Here is a 26,970-nt window from a genome sequence, read left to right as displayed (position 1 = left end):
CTGCCGAGGATTCAATGCACCAAGCTAATCCAAAAACACATCCTTTTAAAACCACACTGCCATGAACCGTGACTGGCCCAAGATCACACTGCAGGCTTCATGTGGAGGAGTGGGAAATCGAACCCAGTTCTCCAGATTAGAGTCCATCACTCTTACTTGCAAGCATCATGCTGGCTCCCCTCTTCTTTAAATCATGCTGGAGGGAATACTAGCACCCAGGTGCTAGTATTTCCTGTTCAGAATCAGGGAAAATATAGGGCAATTCCATTTAAGCAAGATGTTTCCTATTGAACTTAATGCTGGAAATTACTGAGATGAAAATTAAACATTTATGTATCCATATGTTAATGGTGACAAGGATTCAATATGCAAAATATTGGAAGAAGACAGAACTAGGGGTGTGCATTCAGTTCGGCTGAACCGAATCAACCGCCAAATCACCCCTGATTTGGCTGTATACGGAATCGCATACAGCCGAATCCAATTGGGGCCCATTATGCGGGAGCCGAGTTTGGCTTCCCGTATACTTCCGTATAGATATTCGGAAGTATACAAAATTCAATGCAAAAGGCGGGAAAGGGGGTTCTGCAGCCTTAGGGGAGCTGCTTGCCTCTTTTCCCACCTTTGGTAGCCTTTTCCCGCCTCTCCCATAGCCTCCCTGAGATCAGGGAGGGGGGAGGGGGAAGAGGAGCCCCAGCAGCCAATCCAAAGCATGCATTTGCAAAATGCATTGCAAATGCATGCTTTGCAGGGCTGTTGTGTAGCTGATCCCCCAGCCATCAGCAACATTGTTGTTCTTTTGATCTTTTGCTTACTTGGGTATCCAAGTAAGCACTGTTGTCTGGCCAATCACAGAGCAGAGCTATTTTTTGAAACTGCTCTCTGTAGGGCCAGAGAACCTTTTTAAGGAGTCTGCCTGGCTGGACTCCTCCATTGCTGCTATGTTGGTGTGTGTTGGTGTGAGAGAGAGATTGTGCTGTGCTGGCCCTTGGCCTCAGCTGCTGCTGCTCTCTCAGCCTTACCAGACTTGCCTGGAGTAGAGAAGACGTCTAAGGTAAGACAGTCTTGGGGTTCTTGTTTTTATTTTAGTTGGTAAAAGGACTTTTTATGACTCAGAGTCCCTTTACTTATCCAGATTTGGGTGGTGGGTAGCTTATTTGGGGTTAGGGTTAGGGGGTTCTGCTGGGGGAGGGGGCCTGGGGTGGGGGGGTTGCCAATTTGTCCATATCTTACTTTAGTGAGAGGACTTTTAAAAGTGCAGTGTCCTTTTACTTTTCCTGATTTGGGTGGCTTGGATTTCTTGGGGTTAGAGTGAAGGGGGTTTTTTTTGGGGGGGAGGGGTTGGTAAAGTTCCTGTATTGTTAAAAGTTAAGTTTTTTACTGTTTTAAAAGGATTCTGTGTTTGATTTGTTGCTGCTGTGTTGTGCTGCTATTGTTCCTTTTCTCTTCTGGTTCTGGTTCTTGGGGGGGGGGCTGTTTGGCCTAATTTTCATTGTTTAAAAGGCCACTTTTTTAACAGTTGAGTTTCTTGGCCTTCTTCTGTTGTCCCTTTTCCTGGTTCTGGTTTGGGGGGGTGGGGGAAGCTGGCACCTGGGTGAGAGACCCAGAACCAGCAGGCTTGTTGTGCTTGGCCAGCTCTCCCCGTGTTGTTTGGTGCAGGGCTGGAGAGCTGACATCTGTAGATTGTGTGTTCTGTGGCAGGAAAGCTGGCACCTGGGTGAGAGATCCAGAACCAGCAGGCTTGTTGTGCTTGGCCAGCTCTCCCCGTGTTGTTTGGGGCAGGGCTGGAGAGCTGGCATCTGGAGAGATTGTGTGTTCTATGGCAGGGAAGCTGGCACCTGGGTGACAGACCCAAAGCCAGCATGCTTGTTGTGCTTGGCCAGCTCTCCCCGTGTTGTTTGGGGCAGGGCCGGAAAGCTGGCATCTGTAGATTGTGTGTTCTGTGGCAGGGAAGCTGGCACCTGGGTGAGAGACCCAGAGCCAGCATGTTTGTTGTGCTTGGCCAGCTCTCCCCGCGTTCTTTGGGAGAGGGCTGGAGAGCTGGCATCTGGGTTTGCTGCAGCAGATTGTGTTTTGTGTGGCAGGGTTCATAGAGTAGATAGATGAATAGAGTGCATTTGGGTCCTATAGAGATTCTCTGGTGTGAAGTTAGGTTTGGCTTTGGGTGCCCCAGGAATTGGACCCCCTGGCCCAATCTTTTTGGGACTTGCGGGGTTTGTAGGGGAGAGTCCCCTGCAAATTTGGGGGCTCTCCCTCAAACCCCCTCCCCCTCCAGGCGACTTCAAATATACCCTATTTGCCATTGATTTCAATGGCCCATAGGGTATAATGGGGCCGTATATTCGGAAATAGCCGCACATCTACCGTATATGCAGCTATTCTGACTACAGAATTCAGAAATATACGGGATTCTGTATTTTTCCCCCCATATACTTCCGAATCCGTGTACTACCGAATTTTTTTTTTTGCACATCCCTGGACAGAACTACCGACAAAAGAGGAAGTGATCTCTAAGATTCTCGAAACTGCAGAAATGGATATCCTAACAGACTTAGTGAATGAAGAGACTAACCATAATTTAAAAGTAATGTGGCAACCTTTCTACAAATGGGTTGAAAACTTGGAAGAGTTTTGAGTGTATGAATGGTATATTCAACTATGTTATTGAGTTTATAATGTTTATAGTATGATAGACAGAGATTATTAATACATTTAAGGGTTAAGTTATATGTAAAATAGATATTTAGTTGGAGAAACATAAAAAAACCCCTGAAATGTATTTTTAAATATTTTTCTTACCTTTTTCCCTTCCCCCTATGCTACCCCCTCCTTAAATTTCCTCCTGTTTGAAAATTACTAAAAATGTTAAACCAGAATCAGGGAAAATAGGCTGTAAAGATGCTGGGAGCAGCATTTGCCCTCTAGGACTGGAGGGAAGGGGAGTCAAAAACATGACAATTCACTTTCTTTTTTCCAGTTGAACAGTACACTAATGTTGAGCTAGGGAAACGTCAGGCCTTTGGATTATGCAGAGCTGACACTGACTTCTCAAGAAATCAAGCAAGATGTCTCTTAACATTTTCTAACAGCAATGCTTCACAGGGGAGCATCTGAGTGACACCAGACTATGGTTAGTGCACTGTAGAGCAGTCTCATCTCTGCAGTTTCAACCCGAAAACTCCACTTTCATTTCACATCCCTCTTTCCCAAATCCAACCTGTGATTATTTTCATGTCACTGTCTCTTTGCTATATATATATTCATACACCCAAAGTATGAATATATATATATATATATATATAAAAATCAATAATATGTATATTTCATATTTTGGGTGTGTCAGTATGTTGGCATTCTTTGTGACAGGCAGGGATTTTTTTGAGCAGGAGCACACAGGAATGCAGTTCCGGCTGGCTTTATATCAGGGGGTGTGGTCTAATATGCAAATGAGTTCCTGCTGGGCTTTTTCTACAAAAAAAGCCCTGGTAACAGGTATAAATCATGCATCCTACACATATAAATACATTATAAACCATTACACACGTAAGTGTACAGAATGCAAAGCAATCTGAACACTAACAGTAAAAACACAAAAAACCTGAAACTGTTACTTAAACTATAAACAAATATAAGTAGAAGCGATAGCAATAACATTTGCTCATTTCTACTCATTTTTATGTGGGGTTTTTGTTGGGGAGAAGCAAGAAATAAAATTTTGTTTCCTCAGGTTTTCCCATTTGCATCCCATGACTTTCAGGTGCGTTGATGAGTTTAAATGGCAATCACTCTTTAAAAAAACAATCCTTAAATCAAGCTTTTGGTCCATCTACACCAGTATTGTCTCCTCAGGCTGGCAGCAGCTCTTCAGGGTCTCAAGCAGACAAAAGTCTTTGCTCACATCTGCTTTTAAAAATCCTTTAACTGGAGATACCAAGGACTGAACCTAATTATTAGTTCGACGGCAATATGCCACAAGGCATCTTGTACTGTAAAAGCAGGGCACACTGGCAGAAACAAATAGTTCAGGGTGCTGCCTCTGAAGCTGGAAGTTCTCATTTGGCAGTCATGGCTAAATCTCTTCTCTGTGAATTTGTCTAATCTCAATTGAAAGCCATCTAAAGCAAAAAACAGAGATCCTTGGAACTTTATGTATCCAGCAGAGGCTTCCACACTGGACTCGGAAAGAGACAGAAAACAGTCCAATATGACATTCACATTAAACAATGAGAGGTTCTGTCCACTTACCCAGGCAATAGAAAATACACAGAACTTTAACCTATCAGGAACATCTCTTCAAAGAATGCTTCATCTCAAGGTTGTATCAAATGGTGAGTTTACTTTGGCTGCTTCCAGGTGAGTTTCCATGTGGCTCTCATGGCAAACCATCCACATGAGAAATCTCCCCTACACTTTCCTTGCCTGCATTTTCCATGGCTGCCTTTTTCCCCACTGCTACTGAAGTGCTTTTTCAGGTTTTGTTTCATCAGTAATGGCAGTGTTCATCAGTAATGCAATCAAACTGCAACAGTGTACTAGTTTACAATTTTCATTGTATTTTTATAAAATCAAACACTTTTCATTGGGGAGTTATAAAAAGAAATGTGCAGAAAGTACCTTATCCATTTTAAAGTGAAAGCTGAGAACTAGTATATTGTAACAAGAGATCATTATAAAGCAATCACTATTATCAATGTTTAAATCTGAAAAAAAACTCCTGTACTAAGGTAGATGGATGCTACAGGGACTGAGGTAAAGAAAACAGGTCCAGTGTGGGGTATGATCTGCAAAAATGTGCACCTTACCATTCATGTGCCATCCAAAGAAACTTTAGAAGCAATCTTTCAAGAAATCGAGCATCAAACCACCAGGTTTGGAAACAACCACAATACAAAGGGGGAAACACGGAAACAGGATGAGTGGAAGAGGACATCACATGGATGATCTTGAAAGCTGACCTGTATTAAAGAAGCCAAGCAACCATCATGGACTCCACAAGGTCAACATCACATCACATTGATTTGTCTGTGTCAGCATCTTACCACTGGTCCTTCTTTGTTTTTTCGAAGCAGTAATTCTACAGCCCAATTACAGACACTTTGGTGTCACATAGCAAGCAAAACACAATGTCAGGGAGGTTTCCCCCTGCTCGGCTTGAGCTTTAGAACCAGCAGTATATCATTTCTGCCCCCCACATCCTTTCTTGGCACACCTTATCCAGCGTATATCTTTGCATGTGTGATACAGGATCCGACTTGCTCGGAGCCAAGGAAATAATATCCTCCACCTTTTAAATGGATTAAGGTACACACACAGACCTTTGAACCCGATTTGTTACTGAGCTAGCTTGAACAATTTCTGGACAATGGAATAAAATGGTTTGATTTAATTCAATTTAATTAGCAAATATCAACTCGTTCCATTCTCTGAACACATCTGCTTGACCTTTGGTTATAACTTATCTGAAGGGCAAAACAAGAAAAAATGACTGGTCAGGACTGGTGAGCTTGCTCCTATGCTGCCCCACCATACCTTGCTGGTGGAAACCCTGGAGTTATGTTGCATAATAGAGGGGGAGCAGTGTGTGACACAGTTGTTTCAAATGCTAGAGTACACAAGAAAAGGATCGAGACAATTGTGTTACAATCTGTTCAGCCCTTCAGCCATGTGTTCCCCTGTGCCAGTTATGGCCCTCAGCTACCTTCTAATTGTACATCTCCCCCTAGCCTGGAATCTACTAGAGCCAAATCGTTCTCGATAGTGGCTGCCATTTAGGATCTCTGTTGGGGACACCCAATTTGATGTTTTTTTAAGAAGGCACTGCAATATTGTTTTGTTTGCTACAGAGCTTAATGGGATTTGAGCTGGAGACATTTTTTGGAATTATGAACTTTTACTGAATTGCCTTCTTGTTTTAATTATAAATCATTTGCTATCTTGAACCTAAAAGGGAAAGGCAGAATATAAATATCTGAATTTTAAAAGTGCATTTTTAAACCCACCTCAACTTCAAGGAGCTCAGCTTGATGTATTTATAGTCTTTTTTTCACACTGAAAATCAGTACAGATTACATAGGGTAACAGATAGCAATCCAATTATAGCCTAGGCCAGGGATGTCAAGCATGTGGCCCGGGGGCCAAATCAGGCTCCTAGAGAGCTCCTATCAGGCCCCCAAGCAACTGGTTGTCATCTACTTCCTTCTCCCTCTCTCTTGCTTCCGGCTGCATCATAGCTTGCTTTGCTAGGCTTGCACAATCGCACAGGAGCTACAGAGCAAAGCCTTTATTTTATCCATCGGCTGAAGTTCCTCTATTGGGTGGGGGGAGGGATAGCTTGCTTTGCCAGGCTCTCTCAATCGTACAGCAGAGCTACTGAGTCAAGCCTCTCTTCCTTCAATTGGCTGAAACTCTCTCCCTCCCGGTCCCCTGGGGGAGGAAGTAAAGAGCCAGAGCTTCCTTTGGCCAGTTCCAGGGATTGCAGAGGAGAGATACAAAGAAAGCACCTTTAAGACTGACAAGTTCTAATGTTTTAAGCATGTTTTATTTTAAGTTTTTTTAAAAAAAATCTTTAATTGTGTCCAGGTGCTTTATAAAATGTATATCTCTGCTACCTGTTATTACATTTTATGACACACATTGCCCAGCCAAACAAAGTCTCATTTATGTCAGATCTGGCCCTCATAATAAATGGACTAGGCCATATTGCCAGTGTCGCACAGGAAGTAATGTCATCATGACAGCAACTTTCAGGCAACACTCTGGTATTTGAGCAAAAATTCCACGGTAAAACCAGCTTCTACCATAGAGATTCCCCCCAAATACCACAGCATCATCTGGAAGTCTCTAGCATGATGATGTCCCTTCCTGAGCAACCCCGGTAAGATGGCGTTGGCCTTCTTTGTACTCATAAGTCTTTCCACTAGGAAGCTGATTGGCAGCTGAGGAACAGGTCTTGGCTAGGGGGGAGCCCAACCTCCACTGCGGGGCGGAGGGGAAGGGTCTGGTAACTTTGGCTAAACTGCATATTTTGGTTTTAAGAAGCTGAGAAAAGCAGCCACGTGGAATGGCTTTTTTAAAAAATAAAGGATCCCCTAAATGGAATTGGAATGCTGTGGGGAGTGGAATGAAGGGCTCCTGCCCCCCCGCCTTTTCTTTGCATAGAAACAGCACTGGGATTCCCTATTTTTGCTACCCTCATGGAACATTCTGTGCATTCGAAGCAGAGCTGCTTCCACATGGGAGAACAGGCTGGGGGGAAGCCAGGGGTCGTTCCTCTCCCTGCAGAAATGTTCTGAGCCTGTCGGACTGCTTTTCATTTTTTTTAAAGCTACTCCCTGTAGCTGTGTGGCTGCAGGGAAGCTGGACGCAGCTTCTTAGAAACCTGAATGTGTAGTTTGGCCCTTAAAAGTTAAAATAAGAAATCTCAAAGTCCTACTGGACTTTTTTTCTAGTCTACTTTCTCCGTTTGATATTTTTCCAAGCTTGCGCCAAAAGCTTTGATTTGCTGTAAGAGCAAAGCCCAATTCCTTCTTAAATCTTTTATCATTTTTATTACAGACAAACAAAAATCTTCAAGTTCTTAAATAATTGAACGGCAGCACTATCTGCCAGGCAGATGAAGTTCGGTTAAACAAACCAAGTTGGGGAGGGGGAGGATCCCTAACAAGATGCCTTGAATGGAATTGTTCAAAGCTTCTAAGCTCATTGTGACTTGAGACTTTCAAAAATGTTAGGCAGCCTCTTCCAGAGGGGGGGGAAATCATTACACCAGAATGGGCTGACACACAACATCCCTCGGGCCCACCTTTTGACATCTGACGTTTCCTGACTATTCATCCATCCGGCTGTTACCAGTTGTACTTTCCAAATGTACTAGAGGGTTACAAGTCAAAAGCTGCTTTTCCCAACATGCGACAGATTCCTCTGTGCCTCCCTCTGTGTAGCATTCTTGTTTCTTCTCTTCCTCACAAGTCCGCTCCCTTCCAGGCAAGGAAAAAAAAACAAAACCTCACATCTTAGATTCATGCCCAAGAGGATGTGGCTGGTGTACAACACCTCTAACAATCCTGTACTATCAGATCACCTTCACTCGAGGCTTAGTTTTCATACAGCACACAAAAGGAAGCTGAAACATGCATCCACACAATGGGTCACTGTCTGGATTTGGGGGATGCCGACTGAATCCCTTGGTAGGGGAGCTCAAAGTTGATACCCTATTATTTATTTGGTATATTTTTCATCTCACTCTTCCTCTAAGAAGCACTCTAAGAAATATAGTTCTCTCTTTCTCCGTTTTATCCTCGCAACAACTTGATGTAGTTTAGTCGGAGAGAAACTGGCCTGTCCATGGTCACCAAGTGAACCTCATGATGAATGAGAATTTGAACCTAGATCTCCTCTGGTTTCTTGTACAACGCTGTAACCACTATGCTATCCTTCCTCTCCATTCCCTCCCACAGAGCTTCTGAGATAGCTCCCAAGGAGGTCCTATTTTATTTTTCTTTCTTTTTTTTTTCTTTTTGGTATTTTTTTGCATTTTGTGAATGAATGTGTGTGCACACACACATGCATGCCTGGAAGTCATGGTGAAAAAGAAAATGAAGATGATATTGGATTTATATCCCACCCTATACTCTGAATCTCAGAGTGGTCACAATCTTCTCTACCTTCCCCACACACACAGAACAGACACCCTGTGAGGTAGGTGGGGCTGAGAGAGCTTTTTACAGCAGCTGCCATTTTAAGGACAACTCCTACAAAAGCTATGGCTGCCCCAAGGCCATTCCAGCAGGTGCAAGTGGAGAAGTGAGGAATCAAACCTGGTTCTCCCAGATAAGAGTCCGCGCACTTAACCACTACACCAAACTGGCTCTCAAAAGTGACTTCTGGTGACCCTACTAGGGTATGGAGGATGTTCAGAGAAGTGGCTTGATACAGCCTACCTCTGCCTCCCATTCCTGGTATTCCTTGGAGGTCTCCCATCTAAGTACTTGCCAGAGTCAACCCTGCTTAGCTTCTGAGATCTGATCTTGCCTGGGCTATCCAGGTCAGGGCAAGGTCCTATTTTCATTGCTCATTCACCTAAGCCTTTTAGTTATGTATTGGTGAATGCTTTCCTATCATGTTTCATTTTATATTCATGCATTTTTTTATAAACAGTTTCAATTCTTCACTTTTTTGCCGTCGGTTCATAGAGCTGTTGGCAACCACGCACACATATAGTTTCTAAAAATATGTGCTTTGAATGTACAATAGGCATGTAACACCAGCTTATTGATGCCCATATAGTGTTGAAAAAACAGCTGGATTCTATGGAAATAAATTGGCGCAAGGAAACAAGAGACTGGCATGAAAATAAGATATTGTCACGCTAGGGGAAAGCGAAATAGAAACAGATATTTTCAAGTTGAAACAGCAGGGAGATGAAATTCAAAAGTAATTTCTACTTTTATCCTCCTTCCCAAGGGCCTTAGACCAGGATGGAAACGAGATGGAAGCACCTTCCTTTTCTCCATGGATGAAACTGAAATAGGATTAGCTTTTCCTTCCTGCACCAGGCCATTTTCACCTCAAGTTTCCTGAAGTCATCCCTTCCATATCATCTACATTGCTCTTCCCTCCTTTTCCTTCTTCCCATCATCCCAGGCAGTCATATCCAGTTGACAGAAGTATTGTGACACCAATATTCTCATTAGTGGTGACAGGCCAAGCTTGGCAATCAGTAGGAAGGCTGAGGGGTGAGGATGGGGAAGGGACATCAATGTCAAAATTGTTATGTCATTTCCAGGAAATGCAATGGGTAGCTCTAGGAATCACCAGAAACTCAGTGGAGTTGCCCATTGGCACTTCAGAATTGTAGCTGGACATGATGTACCGGAGCAGAGGTCATCAGCGGTGGGCAACAGAGATGATGGCTGGGAGGCTCGGCAACATTAACTCATCATCCCTCTCCTTTGGCCTCTCCATTTCTTACGGTGATCACTTCTGCAGCATCTGGGCTACCTGTTGATGATGGCTGCCCTGTTTCTGGAGCCATTTGCTCCCCACCTTGGGCTGAGCACACTCATCTGGCTGAATGCTCTTCCATACACAAGCTCCTACTGCCAGAAGCCTGGGCACAGCTTGAGGTACAGAGGCCAGAGTTGAGACTCAAGGCCAAAATCAAGTATCTGGATGTGCATTCCAGCATTCAACAGCCAGAGGAAGGAGGCATAATCCAAGTAGGGTTGTCAGCTCTGTTTTTTGGACATTCCTAGAGATTTTGGAGCAGTGCCTGGGAAGGGCTGAGTTTGGCAAACAGAGAAACCTCAGTGGAGATGTGATGACACAGAATCCACCTTCCAAAGCTGTAATTTTCTCCAGGGAGCTGGTCCTTCTAGTCTGGAGAGAATTCCCTCCCCCCCCCTTGAAGATGATAGCCCTAAATTGAAGCCAGGCCAGCTCAAATTCTGAGTGGTTTAAGAAAGAGGATTTGGGGACTGTCCTCCCTTGCCTACAGGCTAAGGCTGAAGCCTGAAAGCCTTCTTTACAGGGCTTGGGGTTTTGTGATTGGTTCCTTGACTCATGGACTCCTTCAGTCACATATCCCAATCAGGTGATCTCAGACCAAGAGGAAAAGTACATTATGCAAGGAGGTCATATCCAAATATTTGGATGGTCCAAAGTGTTGGATATTGTAACTCTGCATGCCAGAGCATCCAGGAGAGAAAGGATTAAAAGAAATCACTCACTGGGGTACATTTGGCAGTTGGCCTCATCTTCTCATTTGTTAGATCTTGAGCCATCTTTGACCATTGCTTGTCTTCTGTTTCATCTTATATAGGACCTCTTTTCTTTCCTCTTCCCTGGGCTTGGAGCCGCAGCAAGTTAACCTCTCTGAAGTTAATCTGTTCACAATACGCTAAATGTTCCTACATGAGTATGGCAGGTAAGATGGGCTTCTCTTTTTGTAAGTAAAATTTCTTTCTCTTGTTACCAGTAGAGTCAGATTACCTTGGTAATTTGTTTGCGCAGCATTTCCCCCCTTATCCAGGAAACATGGAGGATCGGGGATACTGTGTAAAACTTCTGTGCTTCTACGGCAAAATTGTGTGCGTGTGTATAAATATATCTATAATTTAACCCAATACAAAGTTGGCCCACAGCCACTCTGATCACAAATGTTCTTGTTTAAGGTCACCACATGCAACTGAATATAGTACTAACTTATTCTGCATCTTCCACTAGGCAAAATCTCCCCCCCCCCCCTCCATTTTTTCCCCAAGCTTGTATATTTTGTGCATTGTACTGGAAATATTTCTTGGCACTTGATTAAAAATTTAGATCATAAAAAAGACAATGTTCTCCCCACCCTCATCATTTTAGTTACTTTACTCTTTGCATGTTTTTATTCTTTGCTCGAGTACACAGACAGAAGGGGAGGAGGGCAGAGTTCATCCACAGAACACTGAAAGCCTCCCATGCGCAATGGGATTATTTGGAGGAACATCACTCCCACTGTATATGTGTTCCATTTTGAAAGCAAGGAAATCTCACGAATGCTCACATCTGTATCAGAAGGCACGTGAAGCAATAATATGCAATCCAGATTGCTTCATGTTGTTGGATGTCAGTAGTCTGCCTTCCCAAATAAGATTTCCCATGGCGCTTCTCTAAAGGAAACATATAAAGAGGCCTTATACCGATGGGACTATTTGCCTATCATGGTCAGTACTGTCATCTCAGACTGTCAGCAGCTCTCCAGGGTTTCAGGTTCATGTTTTCCACATCACCTACTACTTGAACCATATAACTGGAGATGCTAGGAATTGAATCTGGGCCCTTCTGAATACCAAGCTGATGCTCTACCGCTGAGCCATAACCCCTTCCCTATAGCTAAGTCATAACCAACTAAATCATAACTAAGGTGTAAGTCATATTTATATCCCTCTTTTCTAGGGTCAAAGCAGGATTTAAGCAGTCTCCCATTCAGGCACTGTCCACACCGTTGACTTAAGCAAGGTTGCTGGGTCATATACCTGTCAATAGGAATGGACACGAACCACATTTTTGCAGTTTGGTTCATGGCTGAATCATGCCCTGAATCACAAACTCATATTGAACCAGGAGTCTGCTTCGTGAACAACCAGGTTTGTATCAGTTTGTGAGCCATTTAAGGTTTAAATAACTGTTTTCTGCTCCCTGCGGCTTTTCATGGGGAGGAGAAAGCAGGATTTAAATGACTCTAAGCCATTTAAACCAAACAGCTGCTTTTCATGAAGAACTGCCACAAACCACCACAGACTGCACCGAGATTTGTGAAAGTTTGTTTTCAGTTCATGAACTTTGCTTTGCAAATCACAAACTGGCCAAAATTCATCAGCAGGCTCATGTCCATCCCTACCTATTGGCCAGCCCTGAATCAATTGTAGGCTGGAGTTAGCCCACCATAGGCAGGCACCCAACAACTCTGTTTTGAGGTGCTGCTGTGCATCACGTTCCTCTCCAGTAGGGTCAGATGTAAGTTCTTCTAGGCTGCAGGCTCCCAAGCTAGACACCCATTGTCACTGTTGCTGCAGCCCTATGTGTAAACTGCCAGCACTTCAAGGACCACTTGACTTGGTGCACGTGTGATTGCTACAGGTCCTCTACAACAAGCAGCCCACGAGGAGCTCTCCCAGCAAATTCAGTGGCCAGTATATTCTCGATTTATACTACTGAACTAACAATGTAAGAGAAGCCGTGTAGGATCAGGCCAATGGTCCATTTAGTCCAACACTCTGTGTCACTTAGTGGCCAACACATGGGTGCCATCAGAAGATCCACTAGCAGGGCCAGAACTCCAATGTCAAGAGGGGCTCTTGCCATGGATATTTGTAGTGCCAAGTTGAACTGTAGTAACCTTAGGTCTTGGTGTACTTGCTTCACTCTTGCCTGCCTGAGCTATCTCTTTTGGTAATGTCTACAAGTATCTCTGTGCCTAGTCTCTGTAGGAACCGAGGCCGTACATTTGGTTCATGCGGAGTATGTTGAGTATGTTTGCACCTGCTCAATGGACATGGGAATTGAACTATAGGGGAAGGGCTTGCTTGCTTGGCACATAAAAGCTTTGAATTGTAACAGTTTATGGAAGGTATATGAAGGGGTGCCTCCCTACCGTTGTCAGTTTTCACAAGAACTGTCCAGCTCTGAGGAGCTCAGTATTTCAATAAATCAGTGAGCGTGGTGATAACTAGAAGTCTGGAGACTTGACATCCAGAAGTCCTCCCCCTGTTGCCCCCTCAAGCACCAAGAAGACAGAGCATATAGGATATAGGAATGTTATGTTCCCTCACCAGCCATGGAATCAGTCACCTATCGGGGTTCAGCATTTAAGGCAGTCTTGAAGGCCTATCCATTCCTTTATGAATAATTGCTAATCATCCATTAGACAATTCCACACATACACACACTTCAGAAACAAAAGCAAAGTGGTGCAGAGGTAGCACTGTATAGCCTGATCTCACCAGATCTCAGAAGCTAAGCAGGATCAGTACTTGGAAAGGAGACCTCCGTGAAAGATTCTGAAGAGCAAGACAATGGCAAACCACTCTCACTTGCCTTGAAAACTCTTTGCTGGAGTTGCCATAAGTCGGCTGTCACTTGACAGCACTTCACACACACACACACATGAGCCACTGATTGCTCTAGTTCAGTATGGTCAACTCTGACTGGAGGCGGCTCTCCAAGTCTTATGCAGGAAAGGGTTCTCCCTCATGAATGGCTCTCTGAGATTCTTTAGCTGATAATGCTAGGGAATTAACCTGGGACATTTTGCATGCAAAGCACAAAGTGAAATATATTACCCATTCACTAAAAGTTTACACAATAAACAAATCCTCAATAAAAAATGCAGTACATTAGAATAAATTAGAATCAAAAGCCACCAAAAAGCCATATTAAACTAGGGAATCAAGCAGTTAGTGCTGTACATTTGGTATCACTGAAGCAGCCATTAAAACAAACTCAATAGCACTCAATAAAACTATCCAAACACTGAGAGCAAAAGCAGGTCACAAAATATGAAATAATCAACAGAATGCCTGAGCAAATAAAAAGCTTTTTGCCTAGCATCTAAAGCTTAGCAGATAGGGACTGCAATTGTGAGCATGCTCTCCTGCAAATAAATCCTTCTGGACAATTGGGCTATAGAAACCAGTTAGAGTTGCCAGCTTGGGGGTGGGAAATACTTGGAGATTTTGGGGGTGGAGCCTGGGGAGGGTGGAGCTTGGGATGGGGAGGTACCTCAGCCGGGTATAAGGCTATAGATTCCACCCTTCAAAGCAGCCATTTTCTCCAAGAACTGAACACACATGGAAGCTGCCTTATCAGACCATCGATCCATCAAGGTCAGCATTGTCCATGCAGACAGCAACTCTTCAGGGTCCGAGACTGAGGTCTTTCACATCAGCTCTTAATCAGCCTGGCTCTTAAATGGAGATGGAATCAAGGTGCCGCTACATAAAGGGTCCTTTCTCTGAGTACTGCCCATCTTGCTTTGGAGGTTAGAGACAACACAGAGCAAGTCCACGGATCCTACTTTGCAGATTTAACCTGGGACCTTCTGTATACAAAACAGATGCTCTTCCACTGAGCCACAGCCCCTCCCCAACTGACCTTGGTCATCTGAATATTAACCATAACAGTGGGAGCTCTCCTGGTGCCACCTGAAGGTTGGCAATCTTCTAGATAGTAGAACTGTTGAGCTAAGGTCAATCTGGAATCAAGGTGCTGCTACATAAAGGGTCCCTTCTCTGAGCACTGTCCATCTTGCTTTGGAGGTTAGGGACAACACAGAGCAAGTCCACTGATCCTACTTTGCTGACTACAGATCTGTTTCACTGCCCGTTTGAACTGCATTATTGAAAGTTATTATTCTATAGTTTTATGATATTATCATAAACTTTTAACAGGGAAATGCGAGTCATAAATCCTCTAATGAATAAATCGATTCTGTACATTTTATGGTGCACTTAAGCTACGTTTAGATGCTGCCACAAAACAGGTTGGATGCCTCTCCCCTGCAGTGTCTTAAGGCAAGAGTAAGTAGCAGTGCAGTAATCAAACTGTTCAATTCCAGGTCTTGATTAAACAGGTGGCTTGTCATACTTTGGGTCAAGGAGGACGAGCTTATTAAATGAAACACACAACTTTCCCCCGTGCACTCATGACCTAAGACAGAGAGACAAGAAATGGATGCTGAGATGACATTCAGAAGAGAGAATTAAAATGTGAGATCAAAAGGGCCTGGAAAGAATCACAGAGCAAACCTCTAAGTGATTTTTTCCATTATTACTTAAATCTTGGAATCCTCGCCATTACACCTGGCTTGAAACCACAGTATCACTGGGCTGTGTTTCCTCGCTATAAGCAATTGCATTTGCTTGCCAAATGAACTCAAGCCAACTTGAGTTCATTTGGCATCCTCATATTAAGGACTTCCTTCGTGAACATCCCATCAAAGTGCCCTATTCACACAGGTCAAATAGCTTAAGAAAGACAGATCTTGAGCAACCGCCAGGACTACCCCATTTACCAGCCCCACACTAGACCTACCAAACAACTGAAGCCACAGGAAAAATAAACCACGAAAGGTGACTGCAAAAAGGTTTAGAAGAGAGAAAATGAGTCACCCTCACAAAATCGGATATGCATGACAACAAAGGTGAACCCTCATTGCCTGACATAAACCAGAGCAAACCTCAGCTACAACATACCCCCCACACCACCTTCTATCTATCAAAGTTTCCCAAACATGAATCCACACACTCCAACATTCCTTTTCAAGGTGTCCCAGGTCTTAATGTCCCAGACTGCTTTGATATGAAATCTGTATTCCATTACCTCCCTATGGAACTCAAAACATGATCCATAATCTTCCTAAAGGATTTCTCATTGAGCTACTGACCAGACCCAGTTTCTTACAGCTTCAACAAGCTTGCCGAGATCACGTGCCCTCCAACCCTGGGATTATGCCAAGTTGCAAAAGACGCAAGATGCAATTTCACGATGGGGGGAGGTGAGGACATCTCGACAGGGCACAACTACAGTTCAAAGGAGGAGTCTGCATGGAAGGCGTGCATCCTCATCCCACAGCTTTCAGCTTGCAAAAAGGCAAAATCGATGCTGGCAAATTCCAACCTCAGCATTTGATCCAGGAAAAGATCTCTCTCCTCCAAAACAAATCCATGACAAATAGAGGATGCTTTTGCTATTCCGAGAAACAAAAGAGGCATCTTTGTTTTTTTATCCCTCTCTACCCCATATTTCAAGGAGAAGCATTACTTTCCCACTGCCCACACAGAATGAAGCATTCCTTCTTCCTCTTGTAACAGAGGAAGGAGAGGAAAGGAGCATTTCTTTCCTGGGGCTATTTGAAAAAAGCAGGCTTTGACTCTGGACCCAAGGTTTCCGTTCCCTCTCTCTGCCGTGTAGGTTTATTGCCACTGTATTTTCCAGACCCTGAGCAGATTTCATTTGAGAACGAGCATTGCCAAGAGCAGCTCATCTCTCCACGAAACTTTGTGGCTGCATTAAAGGGTCAGGAAAACCAGTGCCGGAAGAAGGGGGGGGGTTGTGCTGGAGGGATGCCCAGAACCCCCCATCTCACTAGGAAGGAAAGAGATCACCTTACCTTTTCTGCATACTTGAACTTGACATAAAACCAGCTCGACTTGATCATTGTCTTGCTCTGGGCGGTTAGATAATTGCAAAAAAAAAAAAAAGACAGTAAAGAGAGAGAGAGAGAGCTTATTTGTTGTGGGGCGGAAGGGGCTTTTGAGGATGGAGGAGTAAAAGCAAAACACAAAGCAAAAAAAGCAGAAAAAGAGCAAGATATTTTGCCCTTTCAGCTTATCCCTCTGCACCCTTCTTTTCTGCCAAGCGCGATCTTGCCTCGCCGGGGCTGCTCTTCGAATGCCTCACTCCGTGCTCCTCTGCCGGCTTGGCTGCCTGACAAGAGACTTCCACAAACGGACTTCAGCTGCGTTCATTGCAAGTGGCACATGTCAGTAAATCCAAGAGACTGGCTTCAGACCTGGCAGGCTCCCAAGACCATGACCTCCCTTGGCGGAATGAATAATGAATTCCATTGCTTCCCCCTCCAGACACAGATTAACACCTGGCTAAACATTATTCTGACAACCGACCCGGCTGAGCGGCTTTTGCCTGGTCCATTTGGAGAGCCCACTGCTGTGGATTTAACCCCTTACGCATGCCTCCTCCACCCACCCCCCAACAAAACACTGGGAAAGGGGAAGGAGGTCCCTGTGAAAGCCCTCCTCCTCCACTGGAGAATGATTAGAGGCCTAAATATAGCAAAGGAACTATAAAGCTCCTTAAGTGGAAAGCAGCCATCTCATTTCCCCCATTCTGCAACTGAATCTTTGTTGTTCCTAAGGGTGATCCCCCCCCCACACACACACACCCTGTTTTGCTCGCAGCATACTCATCTCTGGGCTGGGATCACCATACAGGCCCTATTTAAAGGGCTTAAGAAAAGCCTCCCAAGGAATCACAAGCAACGCAACAATAAATAATCACTTATTTAATGTCATACTAGTGGTGAATATAAGAGAGACATTCTGGCTTTTCTTCAAAGCTAAAAGGCTCTGCCCCAAATTCCAAAAGGGTTAAGTGTAACAGTTGTTTCTCAGGACTGATTAGGGTTGCCAAGCCCTATTCAAGAAATATCTGGAGACTTTGGGGGTGAAGCCTGGAGACATTGGGGGTAGAGCCAGGAGACACTGGGGATGGAGCCAGGAGCAAGGGTGTGACAAGCGCAATTGAACTCCAAAAGGAGTTCTGGCCATCACATTTAACGGGACTGTACACCTTTTAAATGCCTTCCCTCCACTGGAAATAATGAAGGATAGGGACACCTTCTTTTGGGGTTCATAGAAGTGGACCCCCTGGCCAAATCCTTTTGAAACTTGGAGGGTATTTTGGGGAGAGGCACTGGATGCAATGCTGAAAATTTGGTATCTCTACCTCAAAACAGCCCCATCCGAGCCCCAGATAGCCCCAGATCAATTTTCCATTATACTATGGGAATCAGTCTCCATAGGGAATAATGGAGTGCCCAGCAGACATTTCCTCCCCCATCCCTGCTTTCTGATGACCCTGAAATGGGGGGATGGCCTCCAAACTGGGGAATCTCCTGCCCCCACCTGGGGATTGGCAACCCTAGCTGATGTACACAGCAAAATCTACTTTGTTAGGTATAGTTATTGATTCCTCTTATTCTTTTTTTCCTCTTTCCAAAGAGGAATTTCTCTTTAATTTCTCTTTGTAAGTTTCACCTCAATGCCCCCTTCAGCCCTTGCAGGACTTTTTGACTCTACATACCACAGGATGGTGCTCTAAGCAGGAGGACAGGAGGTTCTGGGAAGATAACTTCTGCCTCTGAGAAACTGTAGAGTGACATTCTGAGCTTTTGCAGAGCCTGCCTTTATTGAATTCAAGGCTTTACCTAGTATACTGCAGCCTGAAGAAGGCGGGTGAAATGGATAATAGTTACCTAGGCAATCCATTGCTGCTGCTGTTGCTGTAACATCAACCTTCCATTGTAATTTTGCCAATGTTGTTAAAATCTGGCATCTAGTGTGTAGTGTTTTTCTGTCAATAATACTGATAATAAATTGTTTGTTTCAAAATATAGAGTAGCAAGCCAAGACTTGTATCAACAGTTGTTACTTTTATATAGTCCCCCCCCCCTTTTGTTACAATATCACTTTTCTATATAGCCATCTCTTTCTGTATATTTTCTCCAGGGGAGAAGATCTCTGCCGGCTGGAGATCAACTGTAAAAGCGGGTGATCTCCAGGCCCCAACTGGAGGCTACAGCAGGGGAATCATGGACAGGAGAACCAACAAACAACAATGTGATTTTACCAAACTGCCTCTCTTATATTTATTAGAATAAATTTTATATATGATTCTTATATCTTGTTTTGTGATACCTAAATTCATACAACGATACATACTAGATAGCCACAGAAATCACAACGGTATGAAGTGCCACAAAAATAGGTCATACAGATGTCTTGAGAAAGTTTTTCACAGTTCCAACTCCATGCCTGAAAGGCAGAAAGTGCTTTTCCAAGATGATCTTTATCAAGGAGGAGTTTAGAGGCAACTCATAACTCCAATAAATTCTTATATTCTGCACCATACCAAGCATTCATTCTTCAGAGATAACATTACCTGAAAAGGCCCATAATGAACATACTGAATCAGACCCTCGATCCATCAAAGTCAGTATTGCCTACTCAGACTGGCAGTGGCTCTCCGGGGTCTCAAGCTGAGGCTTTTCCAGGGCCTCTTTGCTTGGACCCTTTTTAATTGGAGATGCTGGGGATTGAACCTGGGACCTTCTGCTTACCAAGCAGATGCTCTACCACTGAGCCACCATCCCTCCCCAGCAAACTAGTCTCACTAACCATCTCAAGAGCCACCTACCCCTGCAGCCCCTTCTCTTTAGTTCTGCTCACATGGTTTGGTTCATATGCTGCTTGCCAGTTGTGAACAAGTTGTTCAATAGTTCAATGAGCTGCTTGGTATGTTTGATTTAAAAAAAACACACACACACACAATTTCCCCACACAATTAGACCTTCTTGCTATAGATGTCCCCCTCACACACACACACACATACTTGTCTTTCACTGTTGCTGCCTAAAATGGATAAGAACATAAGAAGTGCCTTGGTGGATCAAACCAATAATCCATCTAGTCCAGCATCCTGTGATACAAAGCAGCCAACCAGTTCCTCCAGATCGCCAACAACACGACACAGAGGCCAAGGCCTTCCCCTGATATTGCCTTCTGGCACTGAGGTTCAGAGGCTTAGCAGTTCCCCTCAGTCACCACTGCTAGTAGCCACTGATAGACTTTACCCTTCATGAATCTAACTCCCTTTTAATGCTGTTTATTCCTATGGCCACCACTACACCCTCTGGCAGTGAATTCCACATTTTAATCACTCTTTGTGGTTAAATAAAGAAGATACCATCAAATTGCAGCCACCCATTCATAGGGCATTCCAGGCACAAGATGACCAGAGGTGGATTGCCATTGCCTTCCTCCACTCAGTTACCCCAACTGTGCATAACAAACACCAATAATTAATCCTCATGCACAATGAGTAGGAGCACCATAATACACAAAGAAGTCCTAGAAATCTATGCACATATTAGCCAGCACCAACAGACACACGCTAGCACAGCTAATTCTTATAGAAATACTCAGGATTAAATGGACTATGAACTGCACATACCCAGAAACCTATTACAGCTCAAAAAAGGACCATGCCCTGCTCTCAAAGATGTCTGGTCAAAGTTCTCTGCCATTACATTCATTTTACATATCACAGAAGGTTATATATATTGCATTCATCTATTCTTAAACAGCCTCTCCGCCAGTTTTAGTCAGGAAGCTGTTGGTTCCTTTTGTTAAAGATCTGCCTACTAGAGGAGCTATTTAACCTGTTTTAAGGACAGTCATGTTTGACCTCATTAACTACAGTGTGCAAAATTACAGGTTCTACCATACCTGGCATTTTAGGGTCACTACTACATGTTGCAGCAATCCTGGTTCCAATTTGCATTTGTTCACACCGTTACAGAGGAAAAGATAGATGTTCAAAAATTGCCACAAGGGCCCAATCCTGATCAAGCCCAAGCTATGGCAGTGCCAAGTGATCTTGTTCCTCACCTTATACTTGTTTGAGTGCTGAAGCAGCTGGGAGGAAGGGCTGTTTTAGTGCTTAGGAACAAGACAGCCCAGTCCTGCTGCAGTTGTGGCAAATTTTAAATAGCTCCAAAATTGTGTTAGCAGGCACAGGTTGGACTTGTGACCAAAGTTACATGTAGCGCGGGCCCTCAGTTCTTCATGCACATGCATTTACACACATTTGTGCTAAAGACACAAGATGCAGACACTCCCTACTCTAAGTTTACCATTTCCCTGCTATGGCTATATCCTACCCATATTAGTTCTCCCCCACAATCCCCCACTGTTAAAGCAGGAGAAAATGGGGGTGGGTGACATTATGGATACAGCAATGTCACTTTCAGTAATCACATCTGCAACACTCTAGGAATTTCCACCAGTCTCTATGAACTTTACCACAGAGATGGGGGAAATCCTAGAGCATCACACATTACTCCACCTCCCCATGACCAGCTCCTGAGATTGCTAGGTATATGCCTGGCAGTCCTACCTCATTCTGCAATTTAACATTTAGACACTCAGGGGAGGGAGCTGTACTCTCAAGAACGACAATTCTGAGGACCATTCTAGAAAAATCCATGCCCCAAGGTCAACATTAGAACAGAAATCAGAGAAACAGTGGCTGCCCTGATAAATGGGAGCTGATGGAGGAGGGGGGGCGGGGAAGAGACATGAATTGCAGCTACATGTTGTCTGTGCATAGGAAGCATCACAGCTCAATTCTCTACATGGCATTTATCTTCATGACTTTCAGAAGAACACAGTCGTTTGTTTCAAAGCATCCCATGTCAGCATTTTGCCTGAAAACCTGTTTGTGTGTTTTCCTGTTAATGCAGCTATTGTCTACTCTGAAAAGTAGCTGTCGCACAGTAGCCTCGCTTCAGAGAGATAAATCATTGCCGCTTGTTCAAGTGGTTGGCGTTGTGCACACCAAAATGCACACAAAATAAAAATGTCAGGGATGTGGCCATCTATCAAGCCCACGAAACAGCTGCACCTCAAATGGAAGAGTTCTTTATGTTGTGCTTCAGAAAGCCAGTGAGAAGATAAAAGTGGCATGTTGGCTGTTTTTCCTGCTCTCTGATAGCTGTCAGAAATCACTTGAGGGGGAGGTGGGATGCCCTTGCATTGTAAAACAAACCAAACACACTAAACAGGTGGAACAGTGGCTTGGCCCACCTGTAAAAAGATGAGGATGTTCCTCCAGCTCTCATACCTGCTCATCAGGGTGGCTGCAGGAGAAACAAGGGAAAGAAGATTCTGGGGTGGGGTCTGCTCACCCAGGAAGCTGGCAAGGGGCTCTCAAAAGTTCTGCCCTGCCCTCCGCATCTTCTCTCCTCCTTCCCTTGGGTATATGGCTCAATAATTTAAGCATCCCCACATTTAAAGTAAATCAAAGTATAGAATGTTTTTATTGTATTCTATTGTTTTATCATGTACTCTGCCCTGACGGAAGGGCATTTTCCAACACCGCTTAAAGAGGCAGTGGTCCGTCCCCTCCTAAAAAAAACATCTTTAGACCCGGCCCAATTGGCACACTATCGGCCGGTTTCAAATTTGCCCTTTTGGGGCAAACTTATTGAGAGGGCAGTGGCGATGCAGTTACAGACCTTCCTGGAGGACACTTCCATCCTTGACCCACTTCAGTCCAGCTTTTGCCCGGGCCATGGGATGGAGACGGTGTTGGTTGCCCTGGTAGATGACCTTCAACGGCATCTGGATCGGGGTGGCTTGGCAGTGCTGATGTTGTTGGACCTATCGGCTGCGTTCGATACAGTCGACCATTGGTTACTGACTTGCCGCCTTGCCGACGCAGGGATTCAGGGGTTGGCCTTACAGTGGCTTTCCTCTTTCCTTGAAGGTCGGGGACAAAGGGTCGCGATTGGGGGGGGGGGGGCTATCCCGGAGGCGGACACTCGACTGTGGTGTCCACCTCCTGTGGCAGTGGATTCCACATGTTAATCACCCTTTGGGTGAAGAAGTATTTCCTTTTATCCGTTTTAACCTGTCTGCTCAGCAATTTCATCGAATGCCCACGAGTTCTTGTATTGTGAGAAAGGAAGAAAAGTACTTCTTTCTCTACTTTCTCCATCCCATGTGTTATCTCATAAACCTCTATCATGTCACCCCGCAGTCAACGTTTCTCCAAGCTAAAGAGTCCCAAGCGTTTCAACCTTTCTTCATAGGGAAAGTGTTCCAGCCCTTTAATCCTTCTAGTTGCCCTTTTCTGGACTTTCTCCAATGCTATAATATCCTTTTTGAGTTGCGGCGACCAGAACTGCACACAGTACTGCACCATCGATTTATACAGGGGCATTATGATACTGGCTGATTTGTTTTCAATTCCCTTCCTAATAATTCCCAGCATGGTGTTGGCCTTTTTTATTGCAAACGCACACTGTCTTGACATTTTCAGTGAGTTATCTACCACGACTCCAAGATCTCTCTCTTGGTCTGTCTCTGCCAGTTCACACCCCATCAACTTGTATTTGTAGCTGGGATTCTTGGCCCCAATGTGCATTACTTTGCACTTGGCCACATTGAACCGCATCTGCCACATTGACGCCCACTCACCCAGCCTCAACAGATCCCTTTGGAGTTCCTCACAATCCTCTCTGGTAGTAAATCCTCTCTGGTAAAACATAGTGTTTTATCAGGGATAGGAACAAAAAAAACGGTACAGTTCAAGGTAAAATGTGACAGTTGGGCATACACTGTCATATGTTGTTTCATCTGCACACCCAAAATCTCTGCTTCACTCCCTCCCTTCCAAACTTCAAACTCCATTTTGAGAACTCCACTGAGAACTCCATTTTGGAAGGAAATGAACAAACCATAGTTGTGTCTCAGAGGTAATGACAAACTATGGCTTGCTGTAAAATGCTGAAGTATTTAATTGTTGAACCCTGCAAGAAATGGGAAGGAGCAAGTGAACCCAACAGCTTTTTGGGCTTGCTAATTTTACACCATTGCATCTGAACTGAGCAAATGTGAATTCAAAGGCTCAGAGCTATGAAGGGCCAATACAATGCTATGGAATTATGAAATTATCAACATAATTTTGAGACCCAGTATGGTATAGCAGTTTGAGTACCAGACTTGGATCTGGCAGATCCAAGTTTGAATCCCCATTCCGCCACAGAAGTTTGCTAGGTGAACTTGGGCCAGTCCTACACTTTGCAGGGTTGTTGCCAAAATAAAATGGAGGAGGGAAGGGCACTGTTGGAAGTCATTGGGAAGAAACACAGGGTATAAAGGAAGTAAATAAATACGTAAACATACAATTTCCCAATAAATAAGTTCCTAGCCCTCATGGTTACAAAAAACTGAAGAAAACTAGACAAAACCATATATCAGCCTGATATTTTGTTACACTCTTGTCTATCTCATTTGGCCTGGGAACACAAAGGACTCTCACCCCACATCTGTGTCTGCCTTGTTGCTACATTAAAGGTGGAACAAGAATTGGAGTATGATTAGACAGAAGAAAGCCATATGCGCCTACTAAATCCCCTTTAAGCATCTACAGTGTTTCCCAAAGAATGATGAGGTTTATTAAGAGAAGTGTGTAAGTGCTTAATGCTATGGATTAAAACCAGCAGGATCAACTCCCTGGAAGGAGGTTCAACAAGTACAAGCATCCTTGGCACAGGTTCATTTAGTCTGGGGAACAGATTTATTGTAGCCCTCCAACCTTGAAAGCTCAATGCAGACCTGCTGTTTCCAAAGATGACACCAGGGATAAAAAGAGATCTGATGAGATCTCCTTTAAAAGTTAAGGCCTGGCTGAGTTTCCAATAGGATGGAAACCCTTGAGAGTGCAGAGGTTAGAGTGTTGAATTAGGATGTGTAAGCCCATTGTAAGATGGGTAAAGGCCAGGTTCTACCTGGAACCCCCGTAAGATGGCTACAGACAAGGTCCCCCATGCCCAACAGTAGGGAATGGGGGACAAGGTTGCCAGATCTAGGATGGGAAACTCTTGGAGATTTGTGGATGGAGCCTGGGGAAGACATGGACTTCAGTGGGGTACAATGCCGTATTCACCCTTCAAAGCATTCCTGTATTGTGGAGATGAGCTGTAATTCCAGGGGATTCCCAGGTTCCACCTGGAGGCTGGTATCCCTAATTTGAAGTGGGACAAGTACTCAAAGAAAACGAGAGTAAAGCACTCTCAGCCATACTGACTGAACTATCCAAGGACCAGATTCAGCTGTGGATGATGTGGCTCAGCCTCGAAATGTTTCAATCTCATCTAACAAAGAAAGCAGACCATGGCTGTGCATATGAACGAACCTTCATGTCTGCCCTATGGCAGTGTCTTAACATGCACATGCAAACTATACTTCATGGATAAGATGCAAAGTGTTGCTGTTGGAGTTCAACTGTCTTCATTGTGAGAGCTGTCTTGTGGGGGTTCCACAGGGTGTAAATCTCATCCCCACATTATTCTATCTCTGTGTAAAGACTTTAGGCAAACAGTTCATAGCTTTGATACTGGATGTCATCAATATGCGGATATAACACCCAGTGCACTTTCTCAGTATCCAAATCCCGTGATGATGTGGTAGATGTCCTGAGCTGCTGCTTGATTGTGAGCAAATGGCTGAAAGTGAATCAAATGCAACTGAAACCAGACAAGACAGAAATGATGGCGGCTGGGAAGGCAGAGCTCTTGAAGGTAGTTGTGCTTCCCACTTTTGGGGGTGGGGTTCAGCTGACCCTTGCTGACTCTGTAAAGAGCCTAGGGTTGTACTGGATCCAGCATTGCCGCTGGAGAAGTTAATGCAGCTGCAAAAAATGGCTTTCTTCCAACTCAATCTAGCTCACAAGATGGCACATGTTGACAAAGCCCATTTGGCTCCCTGGATGCCATGGTAACATCAAGGCTAGACTACTATAAAGCACTCTACAAAGGTCTCTCTTAGAAGGCAGTTCAGAGACTCCAGCTCTACAGAACACCACAGCTCAGTTATTACTGGGAGCTAGGAGAACATGTGTATTACTCCAATTCTCCAATAATTCCATTGGTTGCCCATCAGTTTCTGGTCTGAATTCAAGGCATTTGCTATTGCGTACAAAGCCCGTTATGGCCTTGATCCATCATATCGGCAGGGCCAATGCACACCTGTTTCACTCTAAGGACTGTCTCTCTCCCTGTGCTCTGCTCCAACAGCTTTCCAAATCTAAATAGGGCAATGGGCAAAATCAATGACTGCTTATACACATTCATTCTCTATTGTAGCCCCTACCTTATGGAATTGCTTGCCAAATCAGGAAGGATCCCACTCTTCTGGCTTTCTGCAAATTATTCAAAACTGTATTATTGAGGGCTTTTCGACATAGGTGATATGGCTGTTCAGTAATGAAATGGTTCAGAAAGATGTTTTGGTAAAGGGATGGTGACTGCGGTCTATGCTATTGTGTTAAGAACATAAGAGAAGCCATGCTGGATCAGACCAATAACTCATCTAGTCCAACACTCCATGTCACATGCTGGCAAAAACTCTGGAACCATCAGGAGGTCCACTGTCGGGGCAGAACTCTGGAAGCCCTCCCACTGTAGCCCCACCCCCAAAAAACCCCCACCAAGAATACAGTGCATCTCTGCCCCAGACATAGTGTTCCATCTATACTTTGTGGCTAATAGCCACTGAAGGACCTTTGCGCCATATGTTTATCCAATCCCCTCTTGAGCTGCCTGTGCTTGTAGCAGCCACCACTTCTTGCAGCAGGGATTTCCATATTTTAAATCCACCTGTTGATGTAACTATGCTCCTATTATGTATTTTCTGCACCGTTTTATGTGTCATGTTTAAACTCTTATGCTTACAGGTTTGTTTCTGCTTGGTTTCAGACGCCTGCAATTTAGACCCCCATTGAGTTGTTTATTGGATGTACCATCCTTTTGATTGTATTTGACTTGCACTATTCTTGAGTCTCAATGAGAAAGGCAGACTATAAATAATGTCAATAAACAAACAAACATGTACAATACAGCATGTCCTGACCTGGATAGAACAAGCTAACCCGATCCCCATTGATCTCAGAACCAGTTGGCTCTGGTTAATATTTGAATGGAAGACCACCAGGAAGTCCACTGTTGCTGTGCAGAGAGAGGCCATGGCAAAACACCACAAACATCCCTTGTCTTGAAAATGCTATGAGGTTGCCATAAGCCAACTGCAACTTACTGGCACTTTCCACAACCACGCTACAGCATACAGC

The 26,970-nt window shown here is 44.2% G+C and overlaps 1 protein-coding gene across 6 annotated transcripts in view; it reads right to left on the bottom strand.

Moving 5' to 3' along the window:
* The window catches only part of AUTS2 (activator of transcription and developmental regulator AUTS2), a 1,045,632-nt gene that overhangs the window by 736,450 nt on the left and 282,212 nt on the right, over positions 1 to 26,970 (bottom strand). Inside the window, exon 1 of one of the 6 annotated variants that reach the window (XM_060258691.1) lies at positions 16,649 to 16,733. The exons of the other annotated variants lie outside the window; for them this stretch is intronic. Within the exon in view, the coding sequence (XP_060114674.1) occupies positions 16,649 to 16,696 (48 nt within the window). The 5' untranslated portion in view covers positions 16,697 to 16,733. Of the gene's footprint in view, positions 1 to 16,648; positions 16,734 to 26,970 lie in introns of those variants that run through there. 6 annotated transcript variants of the gene reach the window in all.

The sequence above is a fragment of the Heteronotia binoei genome, chromosome 18 (assembly GCF_032191835.1).
Source record: "Heteronotia binoei isolate CCM8104 ecotype False Entrance Well chromosome 18, APGP_CSIRO_Hbin_v1, whole genome shotgun sequence".
Taxonomy (NCBI): domain Eukaryota; kingdom Metazoa; phylum Chordata; class Lepidosauria; order Squamata; family Gekkonidae; genus Heteronotia; species Heteronotia binoei.
This window is presented reverse-complemented; position numbering and strand designations above follow the sequence as displayed.